This window comes from Sitophilus oryzae, unplaced genomic scaffold (genome assembly GCF_002938485.1).
Source record: "Sitophilus oryzae breed Bouriz unplaced genomic scaffold, Soryzae_2.0 scaffold_815_pilon_pilon, whole genome shotgun sequence".
NCBI lineage: Eukaryota > Metazoa > Arthropoda > Insecta > Coleoptera > Curculionidae > Sitophilus > Sitophilus oryzae.
Window position 1 is genome coordinate 1768588 of NW_022147434.1, and position 25436 is coordinate 1794023.

At 31.8% G+C, this 25436-nt stretch overlaps 1 protein-coding gene across 1 annotated transcript in view; it reads left to right on the forward strand.

Annotated features, from left to right (window-relative positions):
- The first annotated feature begins 217 nt into the window (after positions 1-217).
- Positions 218-25436, forward strand: part of LOC115889577 (hydrocephalus-inducing protein-like) — a 220623-nt gene continuing 195404 nt past the window's right edge. The window contains exons 1-5 of the mRNA XM_030909629.1: positions 218-367; positions 2713-2910; positions 4960-5155; positions 11896-12191; positions 22494-22853. Of these exons, the coding sequence (XP_030765489.1) occupies positions 251-367; positions 2713-2910; positions 4960-5155; positions 11896-12191; positions 22494-22853 (1167 nt within the window). The 5' untranslated portion in view covers positions 218-250. The remainder of the gene's footprint in view (positions 368-2712; positions 2911-4959; positions 5156-11895; positions 12192-22493; positions 22854-25436) is intronic.

Sequence of the window (25436 nt, forward strand, 5' to 3'; positions counted from 1 at the left end):
TAGTTAATTTAAATGAATTGCAGTTTTTCTTAACATGACTTAACTAGAGTATAAAGTAATTCATATAGTTTTCTACATTTGTGTAGGTAATTAAATGAGTAATTTACCTAATTTAAGGGCAGGTATTTCAATCAAGGGCATTATTGTCAATAATCATCTAAAATAGAAGAATTAAATGTCTTATTCTATACATTTGTTTTGACATAAAGTTTGAAATATATTTTTATGTCAAACTTAGTTATTTAATAAAATGGAATCTAAAGAAAAAAAGAATAATCAAATTAGCGCAGATAATTATAGAATTAATTTAAAACAAGTAATGCCTTACATATTAGATGCACCGTATAAAGATATTATTAATGGGGAGGTAAGAAATATTATAGAAATGTTTGTTTGGTTGTTTAGGATTGAATGAAAAAAATTTAAAACGGTCAACAATAAGTAGATAAAACAGCTGTACGGCTTATTATCAAATTTAGTGTTTCATGTAAATTTATTGATATTAATAATGTAAAGTATTGGTACATACAATGGTACATACCAACAAATTATAAGAAATATTTTATAACTATTTCAAAAAGAGTAGACGTAGAGAGTCAGTTTTTCTATTTTTTATCTTTTGTAGTGGACTTATAATTTTTTTCAATTAATTTTAGACGCCATCTATTCCCATGCATTAATTATTTTTATCTCAGAATACTTTTAACAGCGCTTTCAGATGGAGCGGAGCGTCCGCGTGTTTTTTCAATATAGCCGTCGGACGAAATCCTCCGGACGGAGTATACGCGACCCATGTGAAATTGTTCATATAAACTCATGGTAGGTACTTGCTCGAAATCGCGGAGTATCCGCTCCATCTGAAAGCGCTGTAAAGATTACATTTTCCAAAGGCATGAGTGACTTACAGGGTCCGGCAGTAGTACGTCGACCATCTGTAGCTCCTAGAATAAAAAAAAAATTAAAACTTATAGTACGAGAGCTAGCAACGTCGGAAAAACAAGTATTTTAAGACGTCTGGCTCTTTGATATATGTTTTACTATGCTCTCTGGAACAACATGCGGCCCGTCTGGCTGCCGATAACCGTTGCGTTCACTACAGCCACCGAATATCTAGCTTGTGCTACTGCGCATCGGAAGAAGATCCTATATTTTTATTCGTCCTATAAATTCTAGTATTGAATATAAATCGAACATGTCTCCATAGCGCAGTGCGTAGAGTTTCCGACCAGGAACCGAAGATTCAGAGTTCGAATCCGGGTCAGGGCAAAGAGTTTTTTTATTTTATTTTCGTTTATATTCTGATAGTAAAGTATTAAATATTTGTTTTTTTAATCACCAGAATTATTTAATACTTTACTATCAGAATATAAACGAAAATAAAATAAAAAAGTCTTTGTCCTGACCCGGATTCGAACTCTGAATAATCGGTTCCTAGTCGGAAACTCTACGCACTGCGCTATGGAGACATGTTCGATTTATAATCAATACTAGAATTTATAGGACTAATAAAAATATATGATCTTCTTCCGATGTTCATTAGTGAACGCAAAGGGTATCGGCAGCCAGACGGGCCGCATGTTGTTCCAGAGAGCATAGTAAAAGATATATCAAAAAGCCAGACGTGTTAAAATACTTCTCGAAAACGTTGCTAGCTCTTAGACTATTAAGAGTCCATTTCACTAGTCCGAAAAAGTAGCAAAATAAGCGTTCGGCATTAAGAGCCATATGTAATAAACACGCGAATATTTGCGAAACTGTTAAAAAATTGAAAATACTTTAAACACAAAAGTGTTCATATTTAATTCTCCATCTAACAAAAATATAATATACAGGGTGTTCCATTTAAAAAACAAAGACAAACTATTTTATATTTTGTAAATTTTGGCATATAATTTTGAACACCCTGTATAGTCTAAGATTATAGGAAATTAAGTACAAACCAACTATAGTAAATAAATAGTATGGTTTTAAATTCATTACATTTTTTGTATTTTTATTATTTTTTTTAAAAAAAGTATATTTAAAAAAAAATAATATCTTAGGATTATGTAAAGTGATCATAAAGGAAGCCAAAATGCAATAATATACAGGGTGTTTCATTTAAAAAAAAATCATTCCGATGCACCCATACTTTTTTGAGCCACCCTGTAGAGGTTTAAACATTTTTCTGAAATACATACTTTAGGTTTGCAGTTATACAAAATTCCTAAGTTTTTTATTAGTAGAGCTACAGATAGATGCCCGACACTAAACTACCGTATGATCGAAAAACAGCGTCCAGTTGGCTTGGAAATGAACATCGACGACATTCCCCATATAGTTTTACATATAAAATGATAGCGACTTCTCGTAGCCATCGCTCACGCCGTTTTTTTTTTGGATCATATTGTATAAACCGTTTATTATTCTTAAATCACAGTTATAGGAAAAGAAAAAGAATCGTTTTTATAAGCCAAGAGTGAATACAAATATCTCTAAATTTAAAAGTTACTAGGACAGAATTCGCAACCAATACCGTTCCAAAATCTTGTTATTAAAATACCGACAGATCACTAAAAGTTACTAGTTTTCTTATGCTATGGCCAGAGATCAGAGATCTACCTCTATATTTTTGGCTATGGCAAGTAGAGTATAACTAGCTAGAAGGCACACTGTGGGTGCTCTTAGCAATGATAATATAGTTTTTATTAATAAAATATATTATTTTTTCAGATTAAACCGTCATTGGCTTATAAAGAATTACGTTGTACAACAGAAGAGCGATTAGAAAAACTACGAAATCCCCAACGAAAATTTAAATTAGTATCTAAAAGAGACGCGTTCAAGAGAATACCCGAAGCAGTGATATTTCAAAACTTCGACAAAGGCGTTCCTTATGTAGTTCCAATAGAGATTATTAATCAACGTGCGGTAATATATTTTAGGCGAATTCGTATAGTTCCTTATACTGCAACACATGTAAAAACACTTAGCTAATTTATCTAATAATGAAAAATTACAATTCAACTTAAAATAACACAAAACTACAACTACAGTCTGTTCAAGGAGAGAATTCCTGAGAGTAACAGTTGTGTCTGTCATTTTAATTATCAAAGAAATTGTATTTTCTGTCATTTTGGATATCGTTTATCGAAATCTTTCCTGATTTCTTGGACAGAATATAACAGGCATCTCTAAAAAGTGGTTCACAACATTTCGGGGATAGTCAGGGGCGGATACAGGAATTTATTTTAGGGGGGGGCCAAAATGAAAAGCAATGTAGAATATGCTTTTTAGGGTGCCATTTTTAACCCATAAGCATAATATTTTACACAATTTACAGATTTTAGGGGGGGCCCGGGCCCCATGGACCCCCCCTCTGTATCCGCCACTGGGGAGAGTGACACTATCCCCGAAATGTTTTATGGAATATTTCTGGAAATATTTCGTGGAACATTTCACAAAACATTTTTGGAAATAGTACGATAAATACGATTACTACTACGATACTACGATAAAAGTCCATACTTTCCCGGTCGTAATGGCACCCTCGGTATTTTTTTACTTTATTCGATAGAAAATGACACTCTGAATAGAATGACATATCATATGCCAACTTTTGACATATTCGTTCAAAAACAGATTGTATTTTAAATTTCAATGTAGAGTGCCATGGCTGGGTTAAAAATACTAATTTTTAATCAAGGAGCCTTGGAAAAATAGATTTGATCGTCTAATGTTTTTAGTGTCTTGTCCTGGCCGATTAAAAGCTGTCCAAATCGTATTTTTAAACATATCTCAATGTTTTCAAATGGAACGAGGGTGGCTCATTAGCATATTTGGAAAAAGCATTTTTTTACGAATAATTTGATACCACACATTTGGTGTTTCGAGTCAAATTGTCGTTATGAACCGCAAATTACAATTTCAAATAAACCATATGCGAAAATGTCAAAAGTCGACACGTAATATGTCATTCTAATCAAAGTGTCATTTTCTATCGTATAAAGTAAAAAAATACCGAGGGTGCCATTTAAAAATCAAAAGTTGTAGTCAGTTCCGGTGAAATCGGAAGTGAACGAAAACAATTGAATATGTCAATCAATTCTAATTTATGTCATATACTAAAATACCAAATATTGTTATTTTATCTGAATAAATCAATCTGAAAATAAAAAAGTTATAGGGGTGAGCCACTTTTTAAACGCACCCGGTATAGGGGTTACAGGAAGAAATACTTCCTGTTTTACCGGAAATGACTACATCTTTCAAATTTTTACTCTTTTTAAATCCCCCCCCCCAACTTCAAAATCTCAATATGCTTTATTCATCTTTTCGTTGTTGTCAGTTACTAAAATGGATATATTTGTATTTTGGAAGACAAATGACTTATGTTGATTTAACACACAGTGCATTAACTTGCTCAAAATCAAATCAAATCTATTACAAATTTCAGATATTATTACAAATATATTACAATTTTACACTGACTGTATAGAATTTAATAACTGTCTGAGGTTTGTTATTATACACCATCCACGTTTCACTTCATAGGCTCACAAAAAGTGACAAGCATATTTTTATATTAGGGTACTGCTACAAATGAAATTTGATACTTTATTGTTGATACAAATGTAATTTGTTAAAAGGTTATAGTAAACCTAATATTCAGTCTGGGAATATATAACGAATTTAATTAATAACAATTTTTAGCAAAATAAAACACTAAATGACCACAATACACCAAAACACTTTTACTTTTACACTGGACGCGCGTTTTCAGATGATTATAAACTAAAGATTATAAACTTTGAGTTTATAATCATCTGCTGATGATGCTAACATGGTTAGCGAAACGCGCGTCCAGTGTAAAAGTAAAAGTGTTTTGGTGTATTGTGGTGATTTAGTGTTTTATTTTGTTGTGTAACACAAAAGGTTCCAACCCTCAACTGTAATAACAATTTTTATTAATAATTTTAGGTTCCATTGAACATTATGATCCATTTCGAAAATTCGAGACATTTTACAGCAATAATAGAGAATAGCAAGACCAGAATTGCTCCTGGAATGTCTATAATTATAAAAATTACCTTTTTGCCTACTGAGAGATTTCTAGATTATGAGCACAAGATAAGAGTAACGTCTAATTACGAATGTTTTGTAATACCAATATACGGTAATAATAGTAATTATTAAAGTAAATATTTAAGACCTATATTTTGATACCTGCTATTAAAATTTAATGTATTACCTTTTTCATAAGATACAAATTTTTAAAATAAAACTTTCGGAATGATATAAATTGCACAAAAAAAAGTATGGAACTGATATGGAATGGAAGCTTACGTATAGCGTCAGTACAATAAAAATACGGAACGGATATGGAATGGAAATGGAAGGTATAGTGAGAAGCAACCTTTATGCAGCTGAAACACCTCCTAGACTACTGAAATTCCGTCGAGGCTTCTGAAACACTGTAAATGTAGAACAACCAGATGATCCCCTACATCAAGATCCACCAAGGGGAATCCACTTGAAATGGAAAACCTAGAGAACACTTAATAGAATTAGGACCGGTGTCCCTCCAGTAAAAGCCAATCTAGTGAAATGGGGTATAAATCATAATGCGGACACCCAGTGTAAATGCGGCCAAGAACACACCATGGATCATGTTCATCAAATTACCTTTAAGGATAATGGAAATAAAACAGTAGAATCCTGTGAAACTGAGCCATCTTCTAGTAAAAATTCAGATGTCTGACCCAATATTGATTTTTATGATTATGCTGTATTAAAGACTGTATTCCGTTTCTTATATTTTAAGAGATACGATTCTTGAAAAATATCTATCATTATTCTCAGCCAGCGTAAAAAAACTGGATTCTTTGAATCTTGGTTTTTCTGGTTCGTTTGTAAATTGTATGCCATTTTATCTCTTTACTGTGTAAAATATATTTTGAGATTACTCTCTTGTTCTGAGTAGCGTGACCATAATATAAATATAATTAAAATAATTCTCGCGAAGTTTCCGCGGTCGGCTAACCTGGAAAAAGAGTCCACCGACTCTTCGGTGCGTATATCTAATGTTTTCTATTGAATATGAATTAAGAATAAAAGGATAGCTTATGGTAATGCACTCAACCTTATGACACCTAGAATCTATTTATTTATCGTATGGCTATACATGCAAGAAAACCAGACTCTTAAACATAGACATAAAGTAAACTATAATGTAAATGAAAAACATTACAATGTAAATATATAAAAAAAACAAGTATATGATAAAAATACAACATAAAAAACGTATTTACGAACACTATATATTGACATCTAGATGGCCTATCCATTCCAAAGCTGCTGGAAAAACCTCCAGAAAGTCCCCCCAGTCTTCACCATAAGGGGATCCGAAGTCACATTCTGGGGAATGCATTTTACCCCACTTATAAAGGGAATCCGCACATCTTCCATGGTCAGAGCGTATCCTATTCAAAGTTGGCCATTTTTTCCGGTTTAGATCGGTACCTGGTATCTGGCAATAGTTATCTTCGAACCAGGAGTATAGGTGCGCATCGGCCATTTCTCTCCATAACTGAAGCCACTGTTCTCGAGAATTGTAGTTGTCTGCTTTAACTGCTTTTTAGTTGTTCAGTTCCCGATTTCAATCTATTCACCTGTAAAGCAGGGAGTGTTTCATGAACAGGGAGCGTTGGGGTAGCGATTATTTTATTAAATTCTCTAAGAAGAGCCTCGTTTCTGCGTAGACTAGGTGTGGATCTGATTGTCTCTGTAATCAGCCGCATGGTATTGTTCAGCTGTCTCTCTACGAGATTTGTGTGGTGGCTGTTCAACCACACAGGTGCACAATACTCTGTCACACTGAATACCAGACCAAGGGCGGAGATCCGAAATGTTGTTGCTTTTGCACCCCAAGAAGTACCACAAAGTTTATGTATAATATATTGTTTCGTGTTTTGATTTTACCAGCAACATGTTCTAGGTGTTTTCGAAATGGCAGTGTACGGTCTAGAGTAATCCCCAGATATTGTGGATATTTGTTGTTACGCAGAGTATTCTTACCAAACTGGACGCTTATTTCGGCATTCGCCAGCTTGTTATTAAGATGGAAGGTAGTATGCGTATCTGTTAGGTCAGAGATGTATATATAGTTGAATAAGAGAGGGGCGAGAACGGAGCCTTGGGGTAAGCTGTTGTTAAGTTTTTTAGGTTTACTTGTGCTCTCTCTTAGAAATACTTGGATATATCGGTTACTTAGCATGTTGTTGATAACTCGAGCTATAGTTTGACAAGGAAGTGATTTAAGTAATTTATAAACCAAATCTAACCAAACCTAACCTAACCTAACCATACCATCTCTCCAGACTATGTCTTAAGCGGTTGTTAAATCGACAAAAGCTATGAAGGTTTTAAGCTTAAGTTGGAAATTTCCTTCAATGCGAGATGTGAGTGCTAGGGACTTGGTCACAGCAACTGCGTTTAGGAATGAAACCTGCCTGTTCAGCTGGAATATGGTCTAAGATACTATCCTTTATTCTATTGAAAATAAGTCGTTCTAGGAGCTCATAGGTACAACTGAGAAGGACTATGGGTTGGCTTTTATTTTAGTTTTCTTCAATTCCTTTGGAATGTTGCCTGTTGATAAAATTCTCGAGAAGAAACTACAAAGCCATTTGAGGGCAGTTTTTCCAGCGCAAATAAGGAATTCTGGATGAATGTAGACTGTATCTACAGAGATCACATCGTTCAACCGAACTGGCTTTCTCACCTAATAACACCCCGATTTTCGATATTCCAGGGATGAAGGTTGGTAGCAAACCCCACTTGACGTTAACCGTCAAGTTACGAGTACCTCTTGGATTGGTCAGTTTGACACGCCCTTTTAGTCGGACAAACCTATTATCAACTACATTCAACTTTTGTTTTCATGTCTTGTGTGGTACCAATAAAACGTGTTTTTTTCTGTATTTATAGTCCTTTATCAAGAGTTGTTGTTGGTTTTAATGTGTTTACTTCGTCCTTAGTTAGCTTGTAAAGTTAGACAGCTTGGGAATTTTCAAAATAATACAGTTTTAGTATAGACAGACAGAAAGATAGTTGCAGATGTTATATATAACTTCCTTTGCTAAAAGGGTCCTATCCAAAACAAACACCTACAAGATAGATTTTGATGGAAAAGAAAACAATCTGTTACAATTGATGCAAAATAACTTGAAATGTCTGTGAGATGAATTCATTTAAGTAGAAATTATATGTCAACATTAAACTCTAAACTCAATTGAAAAGATGGATCAAGCATGAAATAAAGGTTCTATCATACATCAATACTGAAGTTGCAAAAACGTCAAAATATGACATTTCTTCTATTTTATTAAATCGTTTCGTATTTAACCGGTATTTTTCAAGAACCTATCCTTTCCGTAGTTTACCAATCTGTTTAACCAGGTATTACAATGAAGTACAGCCTTAATAATTGAGAATATCTAACAAATCACAACCCAAATATCTCTTGATAAATAATCCTCCTAGTTATATACACTCAGATGCAAAAAAACGCAACGGAGAAATTTTTGATCAAATTTAAAGTGTTATATTTTTGTTATTTTTTGCCCTATTTTCATGAACTTTTTAGCAAACTGTATATAATTAAATCAACTTTCATTCGTAAACTCAGCTTATTATAAACTTTAGTATTTGGCATATTATACAGGATTAATCAAGGGGTTGTTTTTTACCTTAATTTTAAAACACCCTGTGCAATAATTTCGTCTGTAAATTTTCCTAAAATATAATTTTCCAGTCAGAACCATGACTCCTGAGCATTTTGTTTTTTGATTCATGTCAATACATGCTTTGGTTAATTTTTAAGCAAAATGAACTGATAACGATAAATTTGCAATTTGTTTAATTATCATTACTTTTTGATGTAATTTTTTAATATGGCGAGATGGTTTTGGTGACTACTGTCGTAACGTCATATTACACTGCATTGAATATTCTATACTAAATTAAAAAAAAACGTTAAAGATTCACGATACAGTCCAATAAACACTAATAACGATAACAGAACTAACGATATTAAAGAAAACATCTTAAGAAACATATTTAAGTATACAAACAGAAAAAAAATGTAAAAAATAACCTAATACTTTGTATTGCCGCCCTTGGTTGCTATAGCTGCCTGTATACGCCCGTTTATACTATCATTGAGGCCGCATATATCATATTGCGTTATGTTCTCCCATTCTTCTTTAAGGACCAAGCGAAGTTAATTTAATCCTTAGATTTAATCAATCTGGTACTGCTTCGCGACCTCTAACTCTCCTGCCAAGCATTTGCCAAACGTCGAACATGATGGGCAGTTTATAGTAGTATATAGTTCACAATGATCACCAAAGCTGCCTTGTCAAATTGAACAATAACTTCAAAAAAGAAATGATAACTGAAAAAACTGCAAATTGTTGGTGGCATGCTCATTTCGCTCTTAAAAATTAACCAAGGCATGCATTGACATGATCCAAAAAACAAATTCCTCAGAAGACATGGTTCTGACCGTAAAATTATATTTTAGTAAAATTTACACATGAAATTATTGCACAGGGTGTTTTAAAGTTAGGGTAAAAAAACAACCCCTCGAATAATAATGTTTATAAAAAACTGAGTTTACGAATAAAAGGTGATATAATTATATACAGCTTGCTAAAATATTCATGAAAATAGGGCTAAAAATAACAAAAATATAACACTTTAAATTTGACCAAAAATTTCTCCGTTGCGGTTTTTTTGCATCTGAGTATAGTTATACTGAATAGTGAATTGCTCAATCAAATTTCTAGGATTATCGCCATTTATAAAGGGTGAGTCATAAATAAGTGCAAATATTTTTAAGGATATTTCTACTTTTGTAAATAAAACTAGTTATAATTGAGTTTGTTTGGTAGCAATCCGCTTTAAGTATTAATCTTTAGATAAATGGTGAATCATATACAATTAGATTATAAGCGAAAATATGTGATATTTATACGTAACAACGCTTAGCTTTTAAAATAGATTTCTGTTGCTGTTTATTTTTGATCACACATCATTATTATACAGGTTTATTAACCTCATTCCATACTGAATTAGCCACACGATTAGAATTTTAGAAATTGTGAGTGATGGGGTCGCGCGGTCGTTGGAGGACTACTAAAGTTACAATTTAAAATTATTTTCAAACGGTACAGAGTGTCCAAATAAATAAAAAATATTAAAGTTGTATTTTTTTAAATGAAATACCATGTATATTATTACATTTCTAGTTTCTACGATTAAAATAAAGGTATAAATTGAATTAACAATATAACAATTTTAATGCTCCATTTCTGTAGGTGTATTTAAATTTTTAAAACCAAATATTGTATTGAAGTTTTTCTATTTACTAAATTTTGTGTTGCAATAATAAAAATAATACTACCTTACATACAGAGCGTCTAAAAAATTATTTTTAATAATTAATAGCTTTAAACGGCAATATCTTGTTTAAATTAAATAGAACATTCTGTATATTTAGGAGAATCAGATGCATTATTTAATTATCTATCAAATTGTGCTATACCATTTTTTCCTATCTCTTCAAGTTTTCGTAGAAGATGCATGTTCTTATAATTTAGACCTTAATTATCAATATATCTAAAGAATATTGACATTTTAGATTATTTTTAAAGATGTAACAAATTTTCAAAGAGTACAGATATTAATATTGTCGATATAGTTCATGCTTATTTATACCAACACAGACGTTCACATTATTATTATATTGATTTCTGATTCAAATCCACGTTTATTTAAAATAATATAATTAATTAATATTTGGGCGGAACTAATTGTGGTATATTTAATTGGTATCATTTTTTACAAAGATTCAAATAACGCCTCAAGAGCATTTTCTCTTTGTAAACAAATCGGCTAGTAAAATTATCAGTTTTAGCACCTATACATTTTGTACATTTGTTGCTTTAAAAAAATATCTAAAATGTCAATATTCCATGGGTATATTGATAAAATTACATTAACTTGAAGAGGTTGGTAAAAAATGGTATAATACAATTTGATAAACAATTAAATTGTGCATCTGATTCACATAAAATATACAGGGTGTTACAAAATCGTAAATATTCCAAAAAACAGTAAGATTATAGTGTGGTAAACCTTACACCAAACTAAAAATGTAATAATATACAGGGTGTTCCGTTTAAAAAATAAAACTTTGATATTTTTAGCCGACCATACCAATAGGTATGGTAGGCTATTAGGATCGACAAAAAAAAAATTTAATTTTACTCAAAATGAGTTATTTGGGTCATAAATGACCTAAATACAAAATATTTTCGTGGTGTCTGTCTGTCTGTCGGCCTGCCGTCTGTAACACGATAACTCAAAAACCGCTGAACCGATTTTAACCAAATTTGGCACAAAAATACTGTGGCACCCGAGAATCTGGCCATTAGTTTTTGGTGGGGTGGGGGGTTGGTAAGGGGGTATAGGAGGGGGTTAAAAATTTAAAAAAATCGTAACTCCAAAATTAAAGTAGCTAGCGAAACGCGGTTTTCAAATTAAGATTAGGAATAATGTTTGCAACAAAATTTGTAATAACATCAAAATCAAAGTCGCAGTTTTCGAGATATTAACATATTTTAGTATGGGCGGCTATACGTGCCTCCCGGCGCCAATTTTTTTTTATTTAGGACACTTTGTACCTTTTGAAAATAATTTTAAATTGTAGCTTTAGTAGTCCTCCAACCATCTCATCACTCAAAATTTCTAAAAATGTCAATGTGTCAAATGAGGGGAATAACCCTGTATTGTTTTTAATAATAATTCTTATATCAATGCCTCGTAGTAGTTCCTAATTCGTTGTTTCAGCCCTTGGACCTCGTCCATTGTGCAACATGCCGGACAGAGTAGTACTTCCGCCTACGGTAGTCAGAGTACCAACTGAAAAAGTAATGATAGTCAAAAATTTATCTGAAGTTTTGCTATCTTATGTGGCGCTAACTGACAAACCGTTCACTAATCCTCTAACAAGAGCCACAGTTCCGCCACACGGTATTTTTGAGAAAGTGATTTCGTGTCTACCTCTGAAAGCGGGCATGGCCTGTGGAAATATGAAATGCTATTTTAGAAATCAGTTGTGTCTAACAGTGAAGCTGGAATGTGAGGTAAAACTTAAGTATTTATAAAAAGGTAAAGTAAACTGACACGAAAATCTGACAGCTAAAATTTTCATATATTTTAAAGCTAAATATACTTTGTTCTAGTGGACCGATTTTGCCTCTTTTTAAATCAAAAATTAAAGCCCTCATCTGCCTATTATACGAGGGACATCAAAGTAATCATATAACGTAAATGGGTAAACGTTTGAAAAATCCTTTGGAATGGTTTAGGTTACTCATCAAGGTGCATCTTGCCTCGATAGTTTTTTTATTTAACTCTACAGCTTCATTTTTATTGGAGATATTCGCTTTTGAAGAAAATAGTAATAATTTAAAGCAATTTTAGCATTAAAAACATGCCTTTGCTTTTGATCCTCATCAACATACATAAGCCTTAACTTAGTGGTTATTTTTTTGTCATGTGACAGTCATTGAAAAGGGATATTATTGTTGTTTGTTGGCGGTAACACTAGCAGAGAGTGTTTTAAGTCCAGTTGTCTATCATGTTCAATTTCACCAACTATAATACAAATTCTGGACTTAAAATTATCTCTATAACCCAACTTCCAACAAATGATCATAATATCCTTTTTCAATAACAGCGACATTACAAAAACAATGAACATAATTTGATAGGTCAGGTATAGTCCTAGCAGCTGGAAAAATATTATTCTCGACTCCAACAAAATGACTTTCCGGATGAATGTTAAAAAATATCGAGAAAATATGCATCTCAATGATAAAGTAGTTTTTAAGAGAAGAAATGTTGAACACATATACGAGCCCTAACAACTATATGTTGGGACAAGGTCTTGTTTGCAATAAAAAAATAGTAATTTGTTAAAACGGCTCAATTTATTTTGTTCATTGTTTTAAATTCAAACATTACAATATGATCTAGACAATTTTACTATATTTTTATAACTTTGCAAACAAATCACTTTTGATAATAGCTTATTTTGCCAAAATCAAGCCAAATTTGCTGACAACTATATATTGGAACAGCACAACAAGAAATTTGTTTAATACGGAGTTACATCACTTTTCGCCTTAACAACTGCCTGAACTCTTAATGGTATTGTATTTATCAAAGATTGGCACATTTGAGGAGAAAAATTATCCCAAATTTCCTGCAGTTTTGCCCGCAAATCAAAAATTGTTCGTTGAGGGTGGTTTCTTAAATATTGCTTCATTTTATGCCACACAGTTTCTATCACATTGAGGTCCGGACTACTTGCAGGATGGGATAGAACTTTTATATTATTATTACCGAACCAATTTTTAGTTGATTTTGCTGAATGGCACAATGCTCCATCTTGTTGGAAAATATAGTCTTCGTTTGGAAAAAAATTCTTGAGCAATAGGCAAAAGTGAGGTCTCAAGTATTTGTTGATATCTTTGGGCGTTAACAGTGCCATCTATAAAATTTAATTTGCCCAAACCTCTTGCTGACATACAACTCCAAAACCATTATCCCTTAGGAAATTTAACAACCCTCTTTAAGCAATCTTTATGAAAGGCTTCTGCTTTATTTCGTATTATTCGTTTTCGATGATCTCCAACGCAAACATCAAATTTAGACTCATCGCTAAATATGACCTTATTCCAATAATTTTGTGTCCACGATAATTTAGATTTTGCCCAATTGTAGCGATTTTTCTTTTGAATTTCTGTCAGTAGCGGTTTTTCTTTGGCCTAAATAAGAATTTTTATCAATAATCTTTAGGTAATTAATTATCCACACAAAATAAAGTTTACCTTGTAAAACCCCAGACCGCATTTGTGGATATATTTTCGGCCACATTCTCTTGATATATTTAAACCAGTTACAGTATTCCATTTAACTGTTACTTCGCGAAGAGTACTTCTTCTCGCAGACTTGCAAATTTTTACTAAATTTCGTAAATCTCTTTGAGATACAACTTTTGGCCTTCCCGAACTTTTACCTCTAACGTCTACATTGGCAGATTCGCCATATTTTTTTATTATATTAAAGACCGTGGTTTTTGGAATACTTAAATCATCAGAAATTTTTCGAATTGTTTTTCCCGTACTGTATTGACGAATGATAATTTCGCGTAGTTTTTGATCTGTAGCTTTTCCACGGACCATTACTTTGAATTAAATAATTAACAAAATTGAAAATTAAAAAAATTAAAATTACTTACAGTAAATCTCACTACTCAAAGTATCGAGTCACTTACAAGCTGTCAATGCTGAAGTAAACAGTTTGCGACATTTGTGACGTTTATAGCAAAGCCGCCTATGATATTAATTATTTAAAAATACTTGTTCCAACATTTAGTTGTCAGGCAAATTTGTCCTTTTATGAACAAAATCCGCTACTGTAAATATGGTTTGATTTACAAATTCTTAAAAATAGTGTCAAGTTGTTTAGGATATATGGCTATGTTTATATTTAAAAAATTAAACATATATTTTTCAGTCATTTTGAAAAACCAGGGCAATAATTCCAAAATATGACCTTGTCCCAATATATAGTTGTTAGGGCTCGTACCTGAGCATACGATGCTTTGGGCCTTAAGCTGAACATCGATAAAACTAAAACCATATGCACTCCCTCGGAAGATCGCAACAATGCTATAAAAAGCGGAGAAGAACTATTGGAATATGTAGCGGAATTCAATTACCTCGGCAGTTTAATTCCGGAAAAGGCCAATATCGACTCTGAAATTCAGCACAGGATTAGCAGCGCCGCAAAAGCATTCTGAAAATTAAAAGACAGGGTTTTCTATAATCATGAATTGAGTACACAAACGAAACTTGCAGTGTTCCGAGCAATAATAATCGCTACCATGCTATATGGAAGCGAAATCGAACATTTACGGAGAGCTTTTAGATGGTAAGAGGAAACCGGGGGACAACCCAAAAAGTACAAGGATATTTTCCACGAAAACTTAAAGGGGATAAGCAATATAAGCATTCAGAATCAGTGGGAAGAAGCAGCTCACAACAGAACGCAATAGAGAAGGATAAAAAACTCAGTTAATAGCGACAACCAAAAAGTAAAGAGGCAACAAAGCAATGAGATTTTTGAATGTCCGAAGTGCGGAAGAGAGAGACACCACGTATCGGGCTTTTCAGTCACAGAAACGCTCATGAAAGTAACGCCTTGTGTAACCATCTTCTGATGCGTGTCAAATACTCATCAGCGAGTAATAGCAGTAGTAGTAGTTTTTAAATTCCTTACTCTGTTAAACCATTCCACAGAGTGTTTTAAGCTTTTCCCCAAATAACAATATTTTGCTTTTAATAGTATAATAGACAGACGAAAGCTTTAATTTTTAATTAAAAAAAAAGAATAAAAAATCAAATAATTGAGCTATAGTCTGTCCAACGACAAGATCCTTGACAGTGATAGATGTATCTGTCATTTTAATTTCATAGTAGTTAATTTTATTTTATAAAAAAATAAGTTGGTGCAATTGGAACGAGGAAATTAATATATTTAAAATTTGAGTGACAAGTGATTACTTCAAAATATTGTGAAAAAAAAACTGTATAAAACTGAAAAAAATCTAATCGAGGTATTTTATTTAAAAAAAAATAAGGTATGTGTTAATACAAGACAAATAAGCACAAAACACCACATACCAAAAAAATATAAAAAAGAACCATTTCTTACTTTCTAGCTTCAAGAAATTTCCTGCATTTATTATTATATTTATCAATATAATATATAACTTATGTATAAATAAAAATTTGTAATATTCCCCAGGAATAAATAAAACAACATAAATAAAACAAAATATTTTATTAATAATAACACTTAATTTTTTAATTCTTAATAAACCAATAATAACACGCCAAATTTTATACCTTAAAAGTTGATCAATTAACTTTAATCTTAATTTTTTTAAACCAGTACCTTTTGACATTATCTTTCTGCAGTACTAAAAGCCATTATTTACGTACCTATCGTGTGATGTTATTTTACAGCTACTCCAGTTTAAGCATATACATATGTTCATAGCATTATATGTATATGTTCGATGAGATGGTATACAAACGAGATGGTATATAAACTTTATTAATGGTAACTTTATTGGTGTATAAAACTCTCTGCCGGCACCGAATATTAACTATAAACTGTACTCTGGGTCTACAGTTAATTTTCCCCCAATTTTTCCTTCACTTAACTTCACAAGACACAAAACACATGTAATAACACGAATCAAAACACATCATCTTCCAAAACATAGTGTATTTGACATAATTTGACAAAAAAATATAACTCTAATTTGACAAGACTTTGACAAGCTTCAAAAATCTAAAGGCGAGTTCATACGCATCTGCGTCCAAGATTCGTTCATCGTTCCGTCACTCCAATAATATTCAAAATATGATCTGTCATTTTTAAAATAAACCAATAATATAATATATATAAAACTGGTTAAAAACGAGTCAAGAGACGACGCATGACGGATTTATATATAAATCCATCGATAGAGTTAAGTTAAAAAATATTAGATTTTTTTTAGTGAAATAAATAGATTGGTATGGGCGTCATCTGCTTTTTTCTGTCGTCATCTGTCAAAATCTCACCTGAAAAAAAAGTATATACATTACTACATACAGAGTATATACATTACTAAAAAATATTTAAAGTCGGCCCACCAGAACAAAGTATATCATAACTTTTAACAAATTTCAACTTTTGTCTTATTGGGTCGCTTTTCAATAGTTATTTTATAATATTTCTCGTTCATTTCATAATTGGTTTTATGTAATTAGTGTGTATAAATCTAGAAAAAGACTATGTCTGGACTTGAGTTACAGTCAGATTATTGCGATATTCTTGGACGACAATACTGTTTTTAGCAGTCTTTTCTTGTTTAAACCTGATTTTCTTGTTTATTAGCATTTCTTAATTGTTGTTGTAATGTTTTATTGACATGATTTCCTGCTTCTCCACTGAGGTAGATGCAGAAATCCCCTTCTTCCTCTACTGACATTATTTTCATATTTAGTTTAGCATATTTACAAATAAAATTTGAACCAGAAATATACTAAAAATAATGTCTATACTTTTGTGGCTGCTTCATTTCTTAAAAAAATACATAAATACACTATACAGCGCTTTCAGATGGAGCGGACCGTCCGTCAGTCTAATGATACCTCAAAACCTTTACATCTATTTAAATTGAGTTTTAGAGTAACAAAAGCATGACGACATTTTTTGACAGTTACCGGTCCAGACGCTCGCTTCGTATTGTCGCTAACATCAGTGATCGAATAGGAACCGGTGTATATTGCAGCAGATTGGGTCGTTGTCCAGATTTAAATTTTATTATACTGTGGCGAGAGAGAGAGAGAGATGGCCTCATTACAGTTCAGATATTAGGTTAGTGAGCGTGCCAAGTTTGTAAAAGTAGATAGTAAAGTCGCAGTATAAATAACTAAAATAATTATAATTATAGGTATAGTACATATTGCACGTGTATTTATTTTCTAATATCGTTTTTGCCGATGTTGTAATGTTTGTATTCGGCTCGAAACGGGTCATTGGAGTGTCCTCCTCCCAGTAGTGGTATCTGATTGCCCTGCCAATTTAACAAACAGATAAAATATATTCCTATTATACAGTACTTTTATTTTAACTGTGGACATAGTGCATAACGAGGTGCTTAATATAGTGCAATGCTATTCTGCTATGTTCATTTTTAAAGTGAAAAAGTCAATGCATTGGATTTGAATGAATAATATGCAACCAACAATACTCCATTAGAAAAAAAATGTTTTAAAATAATTTATTTTGTTTAACTATTTCTTGCTCAATTGCTATTTCCAAATATTCTAATGTTGGATGAAGAAATAGCTTAAATTACATTTTTATTCATTTTTAGGTGAAAAAACTGTATTGCCTGTCAATATTTATTCAATGGACGATAAAAGTTTAGTTATGGCACTGACAACAGAGAGTGATTACAAATTACAATGATTAAAGCTTGATTTTCATGCATCCGTTGTCCGACGATACGATGATACGATATTAATTTTATTGGTTGAATTTAAAGACTTCGGTTGGTTAGAAACGGTTAACCAATCGAAGCCTTTAAATTCAACCAATGCAATTAATATCGTATCAACGTATCGTCGGACAACGGATGCATGAAAACCAAGCTTAACGCCTATGTTCACAGTTAAAATAAAAGCATTGTATATATTCTTTGCTGTTGGCAATGTAATAATTTTCTGATTAAAAGAAAAATGTCTTTTTATATTTATACTCAAATATGTTCCAGATCGGTAAAGGCGAATTTCCATTAGGAAAGGGACATATCCAAGGGGGCAAAATTGCAAAAAATTGTGTGTGCACTATGTGTGCATATTTGAAGTTAAACTTCCCTCTGTCTGTCTATCCGTCTACCCCTCTGTCCGACTGAGCACTTCATTCGGGTGCCTCTACCCACGTGCCAAGTTTGGTTCCAGTTGAACCATTATTACGAAAAATCCTGATGACTTCCATTTAGAGGCATCAGTTCGAAATGTCAAGGTCGTCATCCTGTAGCCTGTCTCCAATTATGTCGAAATCGACCCACATATTTCCCCAATATGAAATCGTTAGTCTCACCCTGATGAAGATGCAAACGAAACCTAGTGTCTAACTTTGCAGGGTGGAACCGTGTTCACCGTCGCTTACATAGCCACCCACCAAACTTCGCGATCGGACGACATCAAATTTTGACGTTCCTTACGTCAAAACTAACTGTCACAGTGACACGTGTCGTACACAGTCAAGTTGGCCTTGGTCCAATCTATCGACGTACCAAATCCTCCGTATTAAAATCCGTATTTAAATCGGACGATTTTTTTGATTTGATTCATTGATGGAGTTTCGATTTGGGATTTGATTCATTGACACATGATGGGGTTTCGTGGAGCACAAATCGTGAAAATATCATGAAAAAATGGGATTGCGATAAACCATTTTATTTTGTACAATAAATAATTATTGTTTTATTAACTTTTCGAAATAATAACGGTGTATCATTATATCCTGCATTATGATATCTATAAAATACTGTATTAAATCAAGTCGGCAATACAAAATATTTAATATTTGTAGAGTCATGTACGATTTATCTCAAAGTCTTATCGAATATTATCATATTTGGATGATCTATGTATCAATAATTGCAGATAGATCTAATTTGTTATCAATCGGTAAAATTGCAAGGATTTTTCGAAATTGATTTTTTCATTTAACATAAAAGTTATATAAATATGAGATGTATAAGTATAAAAAGAGGCTTATATTATTTTCATTTAATGAAAAATCTTATATTTTAAGGCTGTTAGCATGAATTTTTAAAAATTATTTTGTAGTCATTCATGGAATTATGTGGTATTGGGAATGTTAGACAGTATTTAGATAATAAAAAAGATACACATTACCGGTATTTTGACATTCGGCCAATAAAAATAGTAAACATTTATATAGTGCGCGAGTAATAAGCGCAAATATCAAGACAACGCAAATACAATATATAAGATACTAATTTAACAATGGGATCCAAAAAATATATGCGTGCAGACGAAGAAGTGTTTATAATTTAATTATGTTTGTAAAAAGGTTTTATTTTGTAAATCAAGTGATTTCCATACTTAAAAGAAACTTTAAACAATACCAAAATAAACCTGAAGTATAAAATTAAACAAATATATATTCTATAAAACAAAAAAAACTAAACCACCATTACAACTCTGAACGTAAAAGTAGAAAATAATATTTATGTAAGAAAACATATTCTCAACCAACTCAGTAATATGTTCCATAAAAGGAGTTCTTTGGCTTCATCATCCAGCTCTAAACATTCACTTTTCTTCCACATATGCCGAAATGCAGCCAAATAAGGGTCAGAGGATATCAGGAGACAATTAAAAACATCTTGATTTGTGGCATACCATGAACATTTTCGACTATTGTCTTTTCTGAAAAAACGTAACTTAAAATTGTGTTGCGGTCTATTGAGAAACACGGACTGCTTCAAATAAATATATCGCATAAATAGGCAGAATTCGGCAAACCATTTTTTGTTTATAAACAAATACATTCCTCAAACAATATTATTTGCGATAAGAGGAAACGTCGATAGGCGTCGATAGTATTTTTTTTGGTATTTTGTAAACTATAAAAATATGGATAAAAACTACGTTTAAAAAAACATGAAAAATTAATACATGATAATAATTTCAGAACTTTCTTAGTAATAGTCCAAAAGTAGAGAAAACCTTTTCTTTAAAATATAAAAAATAGTAATCATCTCGGGTTTTTTAAAGTCTCCAGGAATATTTACCTTCTTGTTTGCTATCACTAAGCGAAAAAGACAATTAAATGTGATGGGTTTAAGAGAAAAAAAAACATGGTTACAAATTTTATTCAAAAAATTTGTTGTTGTTTTTTTTAAACCAATGCTACTACTATTCAAAAAGTTTAAAAGTGTGTCATATAGTTTAATTTTTCCAAAATCACTTATGGCCGCTCTTTAACATATGCAAGAGCCACTGTGCGTCCGCGTGTTTTTATATATCTGTTGTTTTGTATATGGCCGTCGAACGAAATCATCCGGACGGAGCATACGCGACCTATGTGAATTTGTTCATATAAACTCATGGCTCGAAGTCGCGGACGGTCCACGCGTACGCTCCGCTTTATCTGAAAGCGCTGTTATATACCGGGTGCGTCTCAAAAGTGGCTCACATGTCAAAGTTGACATATGATATGTTATTCTATTCAGAATGTCATTTTCTATCGAATAAAGTAAAATATACCGAGGGTGCCATTTAAAAATCAGAAGTTTCAGTCATTTCCGGTGAAACAGGAAGTGACCGAAAACAATTGAATACGTCAATCAATCCTAATTTATGTCATATAACATACAAAATCTCGTTTTTTAACTGAAAAAATTAAAAAGTTATAGGGGTGAGCCACTTTTGAGACGCACTCGGTATATATTTTTTTTTCGTAATAGTGTTACGTTTTTCGTCGGTTCCGTGTGTATAGAAAGTCACAATTAATTTAAACACAATTTATTTACACTAAGTAACAACAATAACGAGATTAAAAAAAACTTAAAGAACTATTTATAACTTATTTACAATTTATCTAACTATTTATCTAAGAGGAATTTATTTCGAATTAGCGCGGCGATTGTAACTGTACGCGTCCACCGGTTGTTTTTCTCTCTCCTCTTCAGGCTTCAGGCGCCGGCTTTTATAGGAGAGAAACAGACAATCCAGATTTGTCTCGAGAATTCTTAGCCGCGTTCTTAGAACGTCGTGGAGCGTATGAGTCACAGCAGAGTAGCCGGCCTAAGGCCGAGTTCACACGGGTCCGCAACAATAGGATTTAATGTTTTTTCAACTCTACTAAATACAATGCTATATTTGAGAAAACCACATATAAAACTTACTATGTAAATACTTATTAAACAGTTAACTATTATTGACATATTTTTTCAAAAACAAATAAATGATATCGGATATTTTTATATTTTCAAAATATGACATTGTATGGTTCGTTCCAACCGGACCGAGAACCGATCCTGGGACGGTAATTTCTAGTCGCCCACTTATTGTTTGAAAAGTTTGATCGTTTGTCAAGATTAACAAATGAATTGACTGATAGGAAATTACCGTTCTAGGACGGTTCTCTTGTCCGGTTGGAACAAACATGTAGTGTTCGGCAAGGCGCAACTTTACTCCGATTTAATTATCTTTGCATCTCTTCTGGTTTACCAAGATCACGGTAATGTCAGTTAATATATGGGACTCACATGGTCACACTCTCATGGAATTTTACAAATAAAATGACAGTGATCTTCATTTGATAGCGATCGCTGATGCCGTTTTTATTCGATCATACGGTATATATCTAAAATATATATCTTAAAAATAAAATTCTTATGTGTTCAATTTTTCATAACTTTCCAAACTATGAGACACACTTTATACACTGTTTAACTAACTAGTTAAACAGTGTATATAAGATTATTTATTTCGTCTTACATGGCAGACAAGACCTCGTCATTGTAGTAGTACCTTTGATACTTAAGTGCGATCCGACAAAGTCGGCCTGATGATGGGGATAAATCCCCGAAACCGATGGCTGGTTCCTTCGGTCTGATGAACTTAATGCAGAAATTAGCACACTTTTAGGGGTTAAGGCATTTCTACGCTTCTGTATATTATTATTGTTTTATATAGAACCCTACTTTGCTTTTAGCTTCATCTACAGTCTACGGTTAGGTAGGTGAAGCAAACTTGAATAATAATATATTTTAGGTTAAAACAGTCAAACTAAACTTGGATACTCGCTTAGTAATTTTTGAAGATACTTATTTAGGCCTATGCAGTCGTAAGATTTTTAGAGTACAAAATGACAGTCCGTATACCCTGCAGTTTATATGGAAAGAGTTCGATGCCAAGAAAGAAAGTGAAGAAATGAATAAAATGCTTAATCTGATCGAAGACATGAGAGCATACGAGGAAAAAAGATACGCTAAGCTTGAATATTTGGACATTTTGAATCAGAGACAGCATTCCGATATTTACCGACGCATATACGAGGATGAAAAGAAAGAATTAGCAGCTAAAGAAGATATGTTTATATTTAGATCCGATTTTGCTGACATTATTCCAAAGGTTATTGCTTTTTAAATATCAGTAATCCCTTAATCATACTGAAGAATTATGTATTCGAAAAAAATATAAGAAACCGCGTTAAAATGGCAAATAATATTTTTTTTCAAACGTTACAAAAGTATTAAATTTTGCGACGTGATTGACCATATAAAAAATAATTTTAACGCCTAGGTATAAAAGTAAAGCACTTTTACGCCTTAAGCTTCATTCGGAACCTCGCAATTAGTGGAATAAATTAGTGGTTTCAATTATACTGTATACTTTTTAGTTTACGATCATTCACAATGTTTAAAAACGCAATTAGCAGAAATTAATAGAATATCTTAGCAGCAGCTTGCGTTAGTCAGTTGTATCCATAGGAAAGCCTAATATTTAGCTTATAAAATAATCAACTTTTGATTTGATTTGAATAGTGGCAAAAAATAATGTCTCAACTTACTACTACATTTTTATACAGGGTTGTTTACCACATACGACACGGAGTATTGTAGCTAAACGATTAGATTTTTACAAATTGTAAGTTTTGGGTTCGTTGAAGTACTATTATAGTTACAATTTAAAAATATTTTTAAAAGATACAGAGTGTCCCAAATAAGTAAAAAAATATTATAGTTGTATTTTTTTAAATAGAACACCGTGTTTATTATTATATTTTTAGATTCTACGATTAAAATAAAGGTAATTTTGATTAAGGTTTATCACACTTAAACCGTACCGTTTTTGAAATATTTTCAATTTTATGAAATTGCAGTAAAATGTTAAGGCTTCATTTCTCCAAGGATATCAAAGTTTTTAATAATAAATAATTACTGAAGTTTATTTATTGATCAGATATTATGTTGCAATAATAAACAAACTACTATCTTATACAGGGTGTCTAAAATTTTATATTAAATAATTACTAGTTTTAAAGGGCAATAACTTGTTTAATTTAAAGGGAACACCCTGTATATTTTACGAGAATTGTATTATCCCTTTTTTTACCTATCTCTTCAAATTTTCGTAGAAGTAGCATTTTCTTATAATTTAGACCTCATTTATCACTATATCTATGGAATATTGACATTTCAGATTATTTTTAAAAATGTAACAAATCTTCAAAGAGTACCAGATACTAATATTATATTGTCGATATAATTTGCTTATTTCGTTAAAAAAATAAGAAAAAGTGTTTAAATATTTGTTAAATAGCACCAATTAATATGATCCTAGTATTTAAACTACATTAATTGACTGTTTACGTTGTTTAATAATAATTGCTCCAAATACTAAAAAACTGAATTTTGTATGTGTATCAGGCAGTGTGGTAAAAAGTAACAACTTATAAATTTTATTTAATTTTTTTGACAAATGCTTATTTATAACTTCGTTCAACTACGTTCATTTTCATAACTTATTATTATTGTATTGATTTCTCAGTCAAATTCACATTTATAATAAGAAAATGCATTTTCTACGAAAACTTGAAGAAATAGGTAGACAATGGTATAATACAATTTGATAGACAATTAAATTGTGCATCTGATTCTCGTAAAATATACAGGGTGTTCCATTTAAATTAAACAAGTTATTGCCGTTGAAAGCTAGTAATTATTTAACATAAATTTTTGAACACTCTGTATAAGGTAATAAAATTGTTATTATTGCAACATAATATCTGATCAATAATTAATCTTCAGTAAATACTTAGTATTAAAACCTTTAATACCCCTGGAGAAATAAAGCCTTAAATTTTTTAATGCAATTTCTCAAAATTGAAAATATTTCAAAAACGGTAAGGTTTAAGTACAATAAAATTTAATTAAATTTACCTTTATTTCAGTCGTAGAATCTAAAAATACAATAATATACAGGGTGTTCTATTAAAAAAAACTATTATATTTTTTACTTATTTGAGCCACTCTGTATCTTGTAAAATTATTTTTAAATTGTAGCTCTAGTAGTCCTCCAACGAACCCAAAACTCACAATTTGTAAAAATCTAATCGTTTAGCTACAATACTCCGTGTCGTATGTGGTGAACAACCCTGTATAAATGATGTTTTGAATTCAGAAAATTGAATTATGTATACAGAGTTTACTTAAATTGGCTGTAAAAAATAAAAAATGGGTTGTATAAAACAATCAGCTTTTGATTTCTAACCACAATTTCTCTTGACGAGAGATAATCAAAGGCCAAAATGACATTTCTCGCAAATTTTGAGTATAATTAGTGGAAAAATTAAAAGTTTGGTAACTTTTTCCACTAAATGAAAATTCCTACCACTAATTTTGACGTTCTGAATGCTTACGAATTTGCAGAACAAACTTCTAGGCTAATTGAAACCACTAATTTATTCCACTAATTTCGAGGTTCTGAATGAAGCGCTACTGTATACAGGGTGGTCCGAACTGTATTCCGGAAACTTCGGCAGCACATTTTTCGCATAAAAATAAGTAAAAAAGTTCGTATAAATATATGTCCTAAAATGCTTAGTTTCAGAGATACAGGGTGTAGAAATTTCATTTTTATTTCGATTTTTTCTAAATAATTTCTGAAGTAACGTCAATATTTGGATGAAAATTGGTGTCTGGATGTTTTTTG